Source organism: Neovison vison, chromosome 6 (assembly GCF_020171115.1).
Source record: "Neovison vison isolate M4711 chromosome 6, ASM_NN_V1, whole genome shotgun sequence".
Lineage (NCBI taxonomy): Eukaryota > Metazoa > Chordata > Mammalia > Carnivora > Mustelidae > Neogale > Neogale vison.
Window position 1 is genome coordinate 74,900,847 of NC_058096.1, and position 13,423 is coordinate 74,914,269.

The 13,423-nt window shown below is 34.5% G+C and overlaps 1 protein-coding gene across 2 annotated transcripts in view; it reads left to right on the top strand.

Annotated features, from left to right (window-relative positions):
* CPA3 (carboxypeptidase A3) overlaps positions 1-13,423 on the top strand; it is a 34,195-nt gene that overhangs the window by 8,010 nt on the left and 12,762 nt on the right. For both annotated transcript variants that reach the window (XM_044251564.1, XM_044251563.1), the window contains exons 4-10: positions 4,934-5,036; positions 5,185-5,286; positions 6,524-6,625; positions 7,937-8,047; positions 8,986-9,076; positions 10,306-10,508; positions 12,335-12,419. In XM_044251564.1, the coding sequence (XP_044107499.1) occupies positions 4,934-5,036; positions 5,185-5,286; positions 6,524-6,625; positions 7,937-8,047; positions 8,986-9,076; positions 10,306-10,508; positions 12,335-12,419 (797 nt within the window). The remainder of the gene's footprint in view (positions 1-4,933; positions 5,037-5,184; positions 5,287-6,523; positions 6,626-7,936; positions 8,048-8,985; positions 9,077-10,305; positions 10,509-12,334; positions 12,420-13,423) is intronic.

Below are 13,423 nucleotides of genomic sequence, written 5' to 3' on the forward strand. Positions count from 1 at the left end.
CCAATTAATAGTGACAATGTGAAGATCAAATAATAAAATCATCACATCATAGTGGTGATGTGAAGATCAAATCAAATATTAAAGATGATGTGAAGATCAAATAATAAATACCAGGCTGTGCTGAATGCCTGGCAATAAGAAAGGTTCAACAAACATTAGTCATTTATATCATTAAATCCTCAATGATAATTATCTATCCTTTCATCTACATTTAGGAATTTCTTCAACAAATTAAGCAAATCTTGGAGAGCTAAAATAATATTTGGGAAAAAGTAATTTGGTTTCATCTGCTTAAGCCTAACTTCTGGTTAGTGGAGGGGCTCATGAAAATAACATCTGGCCCTAGTTCTTAATTTCCAGCCTTAGGCTTAATCTCTAGTCCCTATAAGCAACAATCTGGCACCATTCTGATGTCCTCATGCAGCTGCTTAATGGAAAGGTCGTATTTTAGCTCACATGATTTTCTTTTGCTGCTGTTACCACAAGAGCTAAATTGATATGCGTAAGTCTAAAAATATTCTTAGATATGAGCTTCCTGTGACTAATTAATACTGCTTTATGTTATGAATCAACCTCTGGGACCATAAAATTTCTCTTTTGCTTGGTTCCTCTACTTCTATAAATGCAGGTAGAGCAAAAGCCTCATATCCTTTTTAGAACTTAGGACAATTAATTAAAGGAATTCATTATGTCTATAGTGACCACCCAAAATATAATTTCTAACCCTCTCAGGCTTCATGAGTTTTAGGGCAACATGTCACAGTTGATTCCTAATCTGGTGTCATAATTTTTCTTCTGAGAAATCCCAGGTTCATCATAAGTCAAAAAGCCAAGCATACAGTGAATTAGATATAATGTGCATAATAATGTGTTTGTCAGTAATGTTAATGGGAATCAATATTCATGAGTAGTACTTGGTGTCATGTGCTAAATAAACTCTAATTAGAAGTATACCTCATTTATCGTCTGTCTCCAAACTCAGATCAGTCAATCAGCAAGAAAAAACCGACAAGTGGAGTAGATGCTACAGTGTCACAGTTCATTATCGTTAAGAAACTGAAGGTAGCAGAGTCAAACAACTACATACCACCAAAGCCCGGTTAAAGACATGTTAAGTCTGTGAAGTGGTTGTCAATTTTGTGACTCAACTTCACTGTCATATGAGCTTCATTGGATACCTGTGGCTTGCTAATCACTTCCCACATTTCAAATCATTTCATCCTCACCACACTCCTGGCTGATATGTTTGGTTCCATTGTAAAAGCGAGTAAACTGAGGCTGAGAGAGAGGGTTAACCCACCGAAGATCACATAAAGTATTAAGCCAAAATGGGGTTGGAATCCAAGAATGACCACAGAGCCTCTTTTCATCAGGTCACTACTTCCTTTTATGGTTGGGCTCATGGAGGTGAAAGAGCACATGATACTATCCTAAATTATTAGAATGCATGTTTAAAAATAGTATCTTCCTACATAGGACTTACTGCTAACAGAAGGAAAATACATACGCATTTCATAAACAATAGTAACGCCTTTTTTTATAAGAAGTCATTTGGAACTATGATAATCCAAATAAGGAAACTATTCAAGTACAACTTAAAACAATTCTTGATTTTAAATATTTCATGAAATATTTCTATTATAAGCCATCACTCTCTATCCTGAAAAACAAGGTACAGTAAATACTACAGTTTAATTTGGTTGAGGAATTACCATTACTAACAGGTATTTTCACACTGTGCTTTAAAAGAATGACATCCTTAAGAGCTATTCACATTATTAAAATATGTTAGGTCATTTGGATTTACACCAAGTGATCCCTGTGTTTGCTAAACCCTTCTGTTGACATAGTTTATTTTCCTCTTTTTGCTATTAGCTATCTCCTAATGATAGCATGCTGCTTTCTACAAGTTATTTTACCTATGTCCAATGTACTCCTTATAGATCAAATAAGCTTTCTATAATTACATCTAAAATAAGATGAATGAAGCTTTTTGTGAGGGTGTTTGTTAATCTCTGATGATTACAACATTACATTTAACATACTAAGGAATCTAAAACTAAAATTCAATGCAACTATACATCAACAGACAATAATAATTTGATCATATGGAAAAATACCACTATATTAATCTCAAAAGGCAATCAACATTATATGTAGTGGTGAAAGACTGGTTTTCTTGTTAAAAGCAGGAAAAAAATAGAATGCCCTCTTTCACCATTACTACTTTCCATTGTTCAGGAGGTTTAACCAACGCAATAAAGCAAGGGGAAAAAATGGTTATTGGAATAAAAAAAGTAGAAAGTATTATTTTTTACAAAAGAAATAACTACCTCAACAAATGAATGGATAAAGAAGATGTAATATATATAGATAGATAGATATCTATCTATATATATATACATACATAATGGAATACTATGCAGCCATCAAAAAAATGAAATCTTGCCATTTGCAACGATGTGGATGGAATTAGAGGGCATTGTGCTGTGCAAAATAAGTTAATCAGAGAAAGACGATTATCATATGATCTCCCTGATATAAGAAATTTGAGAGGCAGGGTGGGAGATTTGGAGGGTAGTGAAGGAAAAAATGAAACAAGATGGGATCAGAAGGGAGAAAAATCATAAGAGACTCTTAATCTTACAAAACAAAATGAGGGTTGCCAGGGAGGGGAGGCAGGAGAGGGTGGTTGGGTTATGGATATTGGGGAGGGTAAGTGATAGGGTGAGTGCTGTGAAGTTGTAAGCCTGATGATTCACAAACCTGTATCCCTGGGGCAAAAAATACATTAAATGTTAATAAAAATAATTAATAAAAAAGAAGAAATAACTACCCCAAACCCCTAAAAAAAAAACCCTAAAGCCATAGCTAAAAAATTCTCAGAAGTGAAAAGATCATTTTTAACTAATAAGGTGGCTAACAGATAAGTATAACTAAAGCAGTAAGTTTTTTTAATTATATGAATAGCTAGTTCAAATGGTTAGTAAGAAAAAAAGCCACTCACAAGACTAATAAAAATACATGAATAAACAAAATATACAAAATTTTACTGAAGAATCAAGAAGACAGTTTTATTATGGTCCATAATTAATAAGGTTCTTCTCAAAAAAAAATAAGGTTCTTCTCAAATTTATTTCTAATTTAATAGAGTTCTAATGAAAAGCCTATATTTTTCTAATAATTCTAATCACTTCTAAAATGATTCTGACCAAATATTTATTAATAACAGGAAAACCTGGAAACAAGAATAAGAAGACAGACACTACATTAAACATTAAAATTCAATATTAAAACTATAATTAAATATGGTTTGGTTCTTACGTAACAGTAGGAAAACAGGCCAGTGGAGCACAAAAGAAAATCCCCAAACAGACAAAACATACAAAAATATTTGAGTACATATGAAATGGAATAGCATTTCTGAACCATAAATCTTAAAGTCAAGCAAAGTTGCATTCAAACTCCCAACCCCAACATACACAAATTATGGGTATTTAAGCTTTCTAAGCAACAATGTCCCCATCTGTAAAATGGTGCTAATATTAATAAGATAAAAACAAAACAATGTATGTAAAGCAGGACCTGACCCATAAGAAACAATGGATGTTCAAGTGAAAATGTCAGGTAGGCAGCTGGATGAACAAGGTATGGGAGAAGTAGGGGAAGAGCTAGAAGCATGGGAGGTTCAGGAGAGAGTCCAGAACTGGAAATACAAATGTTGGCAACCATAACAGCCATGGAATTCAATGAAATGAGATAAGATAACTCAGGAATAGAGATAAAAATAGAGAAGAGGGTTGAGGTATAAGAGTTCTGGGTCCCCAATTAGCTTCCAACAATTCTTCCTGTCTCTTATCTCACCCTCTCCAAATCAAACTATTTGCTAGCTCTGTTATTTAAACACTTTGTGTCTCAGTTTTCTCATCTATAAAATGAGGATAATAATTTCATGTGACAATTGAAGAGTTAATGTACATAAGGTACATAATGTACATAATATACATAAGGTTTAGAGCAATGACTGGGACATAATAAGTAAGTACTTACTATGACAGTTATTCAAGTGTCTCCCACCTCTCTAAGTATCAAGTGATATGAGATGGTCAGTAAATTTGTGCCTAAGAATATCCACTATTACCTGTGTTGCGTGTATGTGATTGTGTATATGTTTGAAGAATGCTGGAGAACGACTATAGGATCAATGCTGAGCAACAGTAGTATTATGCAAGCCCTATGTGCAATTTTTTTTTCCTATGTGCAATTTTAAACATTCTAGTAGCCACATTAAAAAAGTTAAAAAGCAACAGGCAAATTACATTTAGCAATATAGTATAACCGAATATTATTACTTCAAAATATTATTTCAACACATAATGAATATAAAACTCATTAGTGAGATGTTTTACATAATTTTTTATAAAAAGTCTTCATAATGTAGTGTACATCTGACATAACAGCAACCTCTTTTTTGGACAACCCCTATTCTAAATGCTCCATAGTAATGTGTGGTTAGACGACCACACTGAACAATTCAGCTCTAGATAAATGGGAAGTTTAAAAAAAAAAAAAAAGATTTTATTTATTTATTTGACAGAGAGAGACAGAGGGAGACAGGGAACACAGCAGAGGGAGTGGGAGAGAGAAAAGCAGGCTCCTTGCTCTGAGGGGAGGGGCTTGATCCCAGGACCATGGGATCATGACCTGAGCTAAAGGCAGACACTCAACGACTGAGCCACCCAGGCGCCCCAAATGGAAAGTTCTGAAGCCAGACACATGACATATCTAAAAGAGATGGTTAGAGAATAATGAAGAAACAGGGCAAACTTGATCTAAGATAGAGAAGAAGGAAGAGAAAATTTCTGTAAATGAGAGATAACTGAGTTTTTTTTCCTCCAATAAATGTGTATTTTATCATTCCCCTGTCAAACAGAATCTTGATTCATGATCTGCAAGAGGAGATTGAGAAACAGTTTGATGTTAAAGAAGATATCCCAGGCAGGCACAGTTATGCAAAATACAATAACTGGGACAAGGTACAGTATACTTCAAAAAAATTTTTTTTTCAAAAAACAAAACAAAACAAAACGAAAAAACTATAACCCTTAACATTTGTTCTCATTTAGTTTTTTTTAGCTGGTTTTTTTTTTATTCTAATTCCTCAAAATTGGTTTTGTTCTCAAGATTATTGCTTGGACTGAAAAAATGGTGCATAAGCATCCTGAAATGGTCTCTCGTATTAAAATTGGAACCACTGTTGAAGATAATCCACTGTATGTTCTCAAGGTAAAAATAATTCAAGAACTACTGATTCTTATTATTTTGGGAAAATATTAACTTAAAAGTTACTTTGTGACCCAACTAGTGAATTCTGAGGCAATAAAAATTTTGTATTTTTGGGGGGCACCTGGTGGCTCAGTGGATTAAAGCCTCTGCCTTCAGCTCAGGTCATGATCTCAGGGTCCTGGGATCAAGCCCCGCATCGGGCTCTCTGCTCCACAGGGAGCCTGCTTCCTCCTCTCTCTCTCTCTCTCTCTCTCTCTCTCTCTGCTTGCTTCTCTGTCTACTGGTGATCTCTGTCTGTCAAATAAATAAACAAAATCTTAAAAAAAAAATTTATATTTTTTTGAAGAACATATAGAAGTGATAGGCGGTTTTAGGTAGTACCAATAAAGTCCCTGAATAAACCATTTGTGGGCCACAATGGACAAACTCAGACAAATATCTTATCCCATATCTTTATTAGAAGAGTTTATCATGTCCCTGGTAGATAAAAGTTTTCCATCCATTAAAATTCAGTGAAGCTGGTGATTAAATGTCATGAAGAAAAGAGAAGTTTAAGTATCACAGAATCACAGGATCCTGGAACAGTATGTAAGGCATTTCAACCCTATGTTGACAGGGAATTCCCTTCTATAATGGAGCTGACAATTACCGTTCAGCTGCTGCTGGATTTTCTACATCCAAAGACACTCTTCCCTGAAACATGCCCTTAATAACTGAGAAGTCCTTCCTTACCCTGAATTGCCATCCATTTATTAAGTACCCAAATAAAACAAATCTAAATTCTCCTCAAAATGATAGTTCTTCAAATATCCAGCCATTGTTCCTCCTCCCCGCTGCAAACACAACTATAAAATCTTTTCCACCCAAAGCTTAATGTCCCATTTATGAAGCCAGAAAAACAAAAGGAAATGGCAGAAACAGAAACAACACATAATTTATTTCTCAGACCGAAGGATGTTAACAATAAAATAAGAAAAACAATATACTATGATTTTTTAAAAACCCTAAAAGCAACTCTGATACTAGGAAAATTTTTTGAAAAAATAGACTATGTGATAGATTATGAATTATGTATAGACATTTAAGGATATGTGCCATCGTCCTCCCTGAGAACAATATGTGCATATGCAGTTATTCAACAGAAGACAGGGAAAAGAATTGCTTTGAGCATAGGGGTTACTGGACAACAAAGGATCAATGTGTGACAAAATAATATCTCAAGTTTATTTTTAAATAGATTGGGAAAAGGGATGAAAGAAGAAAGGCTATTTTTATGGATTGTGGCATTCATGCACGAGAATGGATCTCCCCAGCATTCTGCCAGTGGTTTGTCTATCAGGTAAGTGAATCGGAACACTCATCCAATTCTCCTTTGATTGTCAAATCTCCAGCCCTTCACTGTGTGGCAACACCCCTTTCCAAATGAGTGCAATTCCACTTAACTGGAAGGGTTCACATTCGGAGCTGTCAGGAAATAAATGCTCTGGATTTTACTCATTGTTGGGGTTTTTATAAAATTGACACCTTCCTTCAAACTTCTTGAATTTCAGCTGACAGTTTACAAAACTAAAAGAATTTTTTGAGGTTATGATATGGTTTCTCCTATACTGAAGTACAGACAATCTGAAGCTACCTTCATATTACAACCTATAATCTTAGCCTTTCTTCCATGAGCTCAAAGCACAGACCGAGTTCCTGTTCAGATCTTTAACTGGTCAATCACACACTTGGAATTTTCATACTTAATTCCCTTTCCAAGGGAAAAACAACTCATCCTTTTTAAAGGTAAATCCAGCTTATGAGTTGTTCCTCTCATTCTGTTCTATTCTGATTCTTACCATCTTTTAACTTTCTCTTTCATGCCAGCTTTTGCAAACAACATGCTGATGTGATACGCATGACAATGGCTCTCTGGGCATGGATGCTTTAACTAGGAATGAATCTGCCAGTAGAACTGATTTATCCCTGCAGTTGTTTTAGCTCTTCCAGCTGAGGGCCAAGAGTTCCCCTTACTCAACCTATAAAGGAATACATGTGACAGGGCTACAAGAAATGCCCTGGCTCTGGAACAAATGTACCTGGAAGACATTTTCCAAGAATGAGAGAGATTTTAGGCAGCCATAGGAAGTACAGATAATTCCAGAAATATCAATCTGTTGGGAGAAAAGGAGTTGATTGGTCAATCTAAATGCTTGAGTTTTTTTTATTAATAGAGCATTTTTCTTTAATCCTATTTATAATTAATTTATAAATCATCTCCAATATTTATATATTTCTATGCTTACAAACTCAATCTTTATTTACCTAAAGGATGTGAGGGGTAGAATCTATTTAAATCAAGGTGTATGTCTAATTTTTGACTTGGCTCTGTTCTTCCTATATAATATATCTTGCATACTATACGTGGAATGCTACAGTCTTGACAATTAAATGATCTTTAAAGAATGGTCAGTTCAATTATTTTCACTAGTCTGAATAAGTAACTTTTATATGGGTCACTTATTTTTATGCTATTTGGAGGAAATATGTTTGAAATCATGTAACACTGGGCAAATGGCCAAAGCGGTGGTAGTTATTACTATTATAGCCACAGCTTTCCACATAGTGGTGAACTTTCCACCAATAGCTTAATTTTTTCCTATTCTTACAGGCAGCCAAAACTTATGGAAAAAATAAAATTATGACCAAACTCCTGGACCGAATGAATTTTTATGTTCTTCCTGTATTCAATGTTGATGGATATATTTGGTCATGGACACAGGTAAGAGACCATAATCTCTTGTTTGCATTTGGACAATATAGTATTTACTGACTTTAATGCACACTGTTTGTTATGCATTAAGTTTAAGGTTTCAATAACCAGTTAATTCTAATTCAGAAAAATGTAATTTTAAAGAATCTCAATTTCAGACTAAGGCAAGCATGATTTCCTGGTTACATAGGTGTCCTTGAAATAATATGAAATTTCTGCTGCTGAAGCTAGTAATGAATAAAAAGAAAAAGAGCAATAATTATAAAAGAAATGTATGTTATATGATATGGAAAAAGCACATTCTACCTAAAAAATAAAAGTCAATTAAAGACATTGTGAACACTGATCTCAAAGCAAAAGGCACTGTATTCCAGTCTATCTGTAACAGAATCTGATGTGGAATAAATGTATCAAAATAAACAAATATATAAAAGAGTGACACAGTTATCTATCTGTCCCTTAACTAGATCCCTTACTGACCTATTTTTGCTAAATAACATTAATACTGAATATTCAGACAGATACTATCACATTCAGTTCTTTCTGAAAATTATGCTCCAACAGTCACAATTTGGCCTGTTTAATACCCAAAATCTATAAACGGTGAAGGATGTAATGAAGTTAAAATTTAAATTACAGGTAATTTCAGAACATTATTCATCACTTTCTAGTACCAAGAACTAATCAACAGTTCTTAAAGTTAATTAAATTATTTTATCAAGGCCTTAGAACAGTAATTTAAAAAAAACAATGTTTCTGAAAACATTATAAATTACAGGAAAACAATGTATTTTTCTTCATAAAAAGGAGCCTCAGGTTAACTAGGCAGATTTCAAATAATGCTGTGGACACCTGCACAGAGGGTCTGAAATGATCCTCTGAAATGAAATGAAATTGAAAAATGTAAACTGATCTAGTATAAACACTTAAATCATTCAATCCTGCAGAACCGCATGTGGAGAAAAAACCGTTCCAAGAACCAAAACTCCAAATGCATCGGCACTGACCTCAACAGGAATTTTAATGTCTCATGGAACTGTAAGTAGTACACTTGATCTCAAGGAAAACAGCTATAAAAGAGTGTTCAGGGGCACCTGGGTGGCTCAGTGGATTAAAGCCTTTGCCTTGGTTCAGATCATGATCCCAGGATCCCGGGATCGAGCCCCACATCGGGCTCTCGGCTTGGCAGGGAGCCTGCTTCCTCCCTCTCTCTCCACCTGCCTCTCTGCCTACCTGTGATCTGTCAAATAAATAAATACATAAAATCTTTTAAAAAAAAAAAAGTGTTCACACAGCAAATTCAGTTAAACCACTGACTTATTTCAGTAAAATATGTATCCCCTGAGTGTTAATTTTATAATCTAAAAAATAAAAGATAATCATCCCTACTTTAGAAATATTATGAATGTTTTGTCATATGGGAGGAAGTGCAGGGTGGTGGTGTTTATCAAACCATCTCTTACTTAATATATCTAGCTTGCTAAAACTCGGGCACAATCCAGATGCACAAAAATTCAGAATCTGAAGAGAGGTCTCAGGTCCCTCCTCTTCTGATCTGATAACAGCTGAGAAATACCAGTGGTTAATACCAGCATACAGATAGTTCTTCAGATGTTTAGTGAAAAGAAACAGCTGGGTCAAAATACCTGAAAGGTTTAATAGAAATGCAATGATAAGCAGAAGCCTGCTATATCAAATAACACTGTAGTTGTTACAAAAATCTGACTTCATCATTACATACATTCAAGGAGAAATTACCACTACCCCTATTTGTAAATTTTTTCTTTACCTAACTTGGTTGAAAATACCACCTTAGCTTTTAATTTTATTCTACCACAGTAATTAGGGATAGCTGCTATTATCATAAATAAGAGCTGCCTGATGAAATGGGTTGAAGAAACTCAAAACTCCAAAAAGGTAATTCATACCAGTCCCCCAACAAGTTGGAGTGGAACTGGGTTCTGAACTGGAACTGGGTTCTATCCGGCTCCAGGCTCTGGGCTGCTTCTGGTGTACTATTCTTATAATCTTGGGAAACAGAGGCAAAATAAACAAGGCTAAGAATACTCCAGTGGACTGAGTCTGTCACATTCTGAGTTGTGTGTACAAAGTTGGTCTGCAAAGACTATGACACCAGAGACATTGAGGTAGCCTATAAACCTGGGAGATGAAAATGTCTAAAACATTTTGTGTGTCCATATCAGAAGAGGCAGGAGCTTTTCTGAGGGGAAGCAGACTGTGATCTCATCCACTCATGTCCACTGCAGCTTTTCCGAATACCAAGAATCCATGTATGAATACCTATGGAGGCCCAGAACCAGAGTCCGAGAAAGAGACCAAGGCTGTCACTGATTTCATTCGAAGCCACCTGAAATCAATCAAGGCCTATATCACCTTCCACTCCTATTCCCAGATGCTACTGTTTCCCTATGGATATACATCAAAACTGCCAGCTAACCACAAGGTCCTGGTATGTAGAAAAAAAAAAAAACCTACAGTTACTCACTGACAGACATTGCCACTGACTTTCACAAACAACTCTTCTCTATGAACAACTGCATGAATTGAAAGAATTTCACATTTTAATACCAAAGGAAAAAACTAATAGAGTTTATCTTAAAGTTTACTTTAGAGTTAAAAGTCATAATTCCTAGATTAATCTTTCATGTGATAAAAAGATAGAGACAAAATCTTTCAATGTGATTCTAAGATTAAGCCAGTGGAGAAAAATGTCTAGGCCATCCAGACCAGAATTCCATTACTACTCAGATTGTTATATAAACATTTACCATGGACAAATTATAAAACCACAAGCACCAAAAGTCTAATAGAACAGCAAAGATGTCTATTTCTGTCCCTAAAATGCCATATTTAAGAAGATCCATTATATTTTTAATCCTCCTAGTCAACTTGGAAATAATATTAATTCTGTTACTACCCAAAGAAAGAACATTATGAATATTTGTGAAGTTTCCTCACTGAGAACATACTGTCTTTCAGGAACGAAGATCCACTATGCATCCTTTCCCTTTGTATGAAAACTAATTTGATCATGTTGGCTTAAAACAAATAAAACCTATGCATATGGGTTCCAGTGCATGACAAGAACCTGTAGTGTGAATATCCATAAAAAGTGGTATTTTTTGCTGTAAAGAAAAGAAATAAAGCAGATAAAGTTCAGTGTCCCAGATCCCAAGCAGGGCTGACAAATAGAACAACATTCAGTAAAAGCTATGGCTCCAATACTGCCTCATATTTTTAAAAATAAAAAGAAGTCACTATTGTCATTTTGATTTCCATCCATTGTATTCAGCACAACAGCATTTAATTTCAGTTGCTGCGGAGATTTGAACCAGTCATTAAAACCATCTGTATATATACAACAAAGAAAATATACAAGCAATATGTGGCCCAAAGTCATTTATTTAGCCAATATAGTTGAGATTCTGAACCCATGAGTCTGATTAGTTCATGAAAATCTACAGCAATGCAATTTCAGTCTGCCCTTAGGAAAATGGTATTATGGATTAAAAATACAAATACACACAACAAACCATTCTGAGTAAAGAGTTCTTAAACAGCAACTAAATTAATTAAGAAAAAACTTATCTTTTGGTTATATATATTACACATACAAAGTAAAAATCTTCATTGAGGGTAGTAATATGTTAGTGACTACATTCCATTAAAATTCATTCCAATAATCATTCTCATAGCATGAAACACTAATATATATTAAAGGTCATGAAATGCATTCATGTTGGAAGAGAAACTCTAATTTAACAACTATTTTAAAGAAGAGTCAACCACATTTCTTCCCTCAGCATGCTAAAATTCAGTGTGGAAAATGTCCATTGGCAATATGGCTCCCATAAAAACAAAGGAAGCAGAAACAGAAGAAACTGACTTTGGAAGAGACAAGTATCTGCAGCCAGAAAGTATATGAGAAGAAGTAGAAAGAATCCTTCTTTCTACTTTTAGAAGGAAAGACAAAAGGAAGAAAGCAGGGAAGGCGGGGGGTGGGGGGGCAAAGAGGGAGGGAAAAAGAAGAGAGAAAAGAAAGGATAGAAATCTAAAATGAGATATGACATTACTATATATAACTGATTTCACATTTAGAATTCTTCACAATAACAATATATCTTACCAAAAATAAATTCCTAATTTAACTGTTGATTTTATTTTTATCTTCAGTTGTCAAATAACCAGTAAAATTTACTTTTTTTGATTCCCAAACAAATTAATACTGTTTACATAGTTTTCTATCATTCCGACTCTAACTTCCTTTTTCTCCAGGCCAAAGTTGCAAAAATCGGCACTGATGTTCTAGCAACTCAATATGAAACCCGCTACATCTATGGCCCAATAGCATCAACAATCTGTAAGTTTTTCCTATTATTTACTGTGTTATTTTCACTAATTCTTTTTATAAATATTAAAGAAATTTTAGCATTTGTAAATTAAGATTAGAATATCTAGAATTGTTAATTTAAACTTCAGTTTTAATGGATGATTCTGAATTTCATGTGAAACTAGGGGATACATTTTGCCCTTTTAGGGGATAAGATTTTTCTAGAAACAAATTATACAAGGTTATAAGGTCAGTAGAAATGGTTAAGTCAAGATGAAGTTTTGGTTTAGAATTAAACCACCCTCCCGTTCCCCACCAACATTTATCCTCATAGGAACTAATGAGAATTAGTTGAAGCACACTCTATAATTTTTGTCGTTGTTGTTGTTGTTGTTTAACTGGACAGTCTTCCCCAGCTCCTGATAGGAAAATGGGCCGACCAAGTTTCAGCCACTTTGATCATGTAAAACCAGTTTCTTGTCCTTCTCATCAGCCTCTTTCTATGGTATTAAACTGAAATGTGTATGGTGGATTAAGAAAGATAATATAAAGATTCTAGTGCTGTTGCTTTTGTTTTAGTGTCTAAGTACCACTTCTTACTCTTCACTATTTTTAGACTTCTTTGTCTTTGTGCATTTTTTTAATTACTGACAGATTTCTGACAAGTCAGGCACTGTGCTTGGCCCTTGATTTCACAATCTCATTAATCATCAGAACATCCTATGAGGTAGGCTGTACTTACAAATGGCTAAATTGAGATTTAGTCCCAGGTTTCAAAACCAAAAACCATGATCTTGGCCACTACATATAATGCTTTCTCATTTGGTTTCTTTAGCTAAAATAACTAGGTTTTTCTATTTTTAAGAAATGAAAAGAAATTCATTCGATTTTTCACCGAAGACCATTAATTTAGGCCTTGGGAAATAAAATCATTTGTTCTCTTATAGCAAGATCCCACTGATCTTAGTTTGCAAACACTTCAGTAAAAATTGCCTTTTCTCCAAATCATTTTGCAGCTTCAATTCTTAGAACTG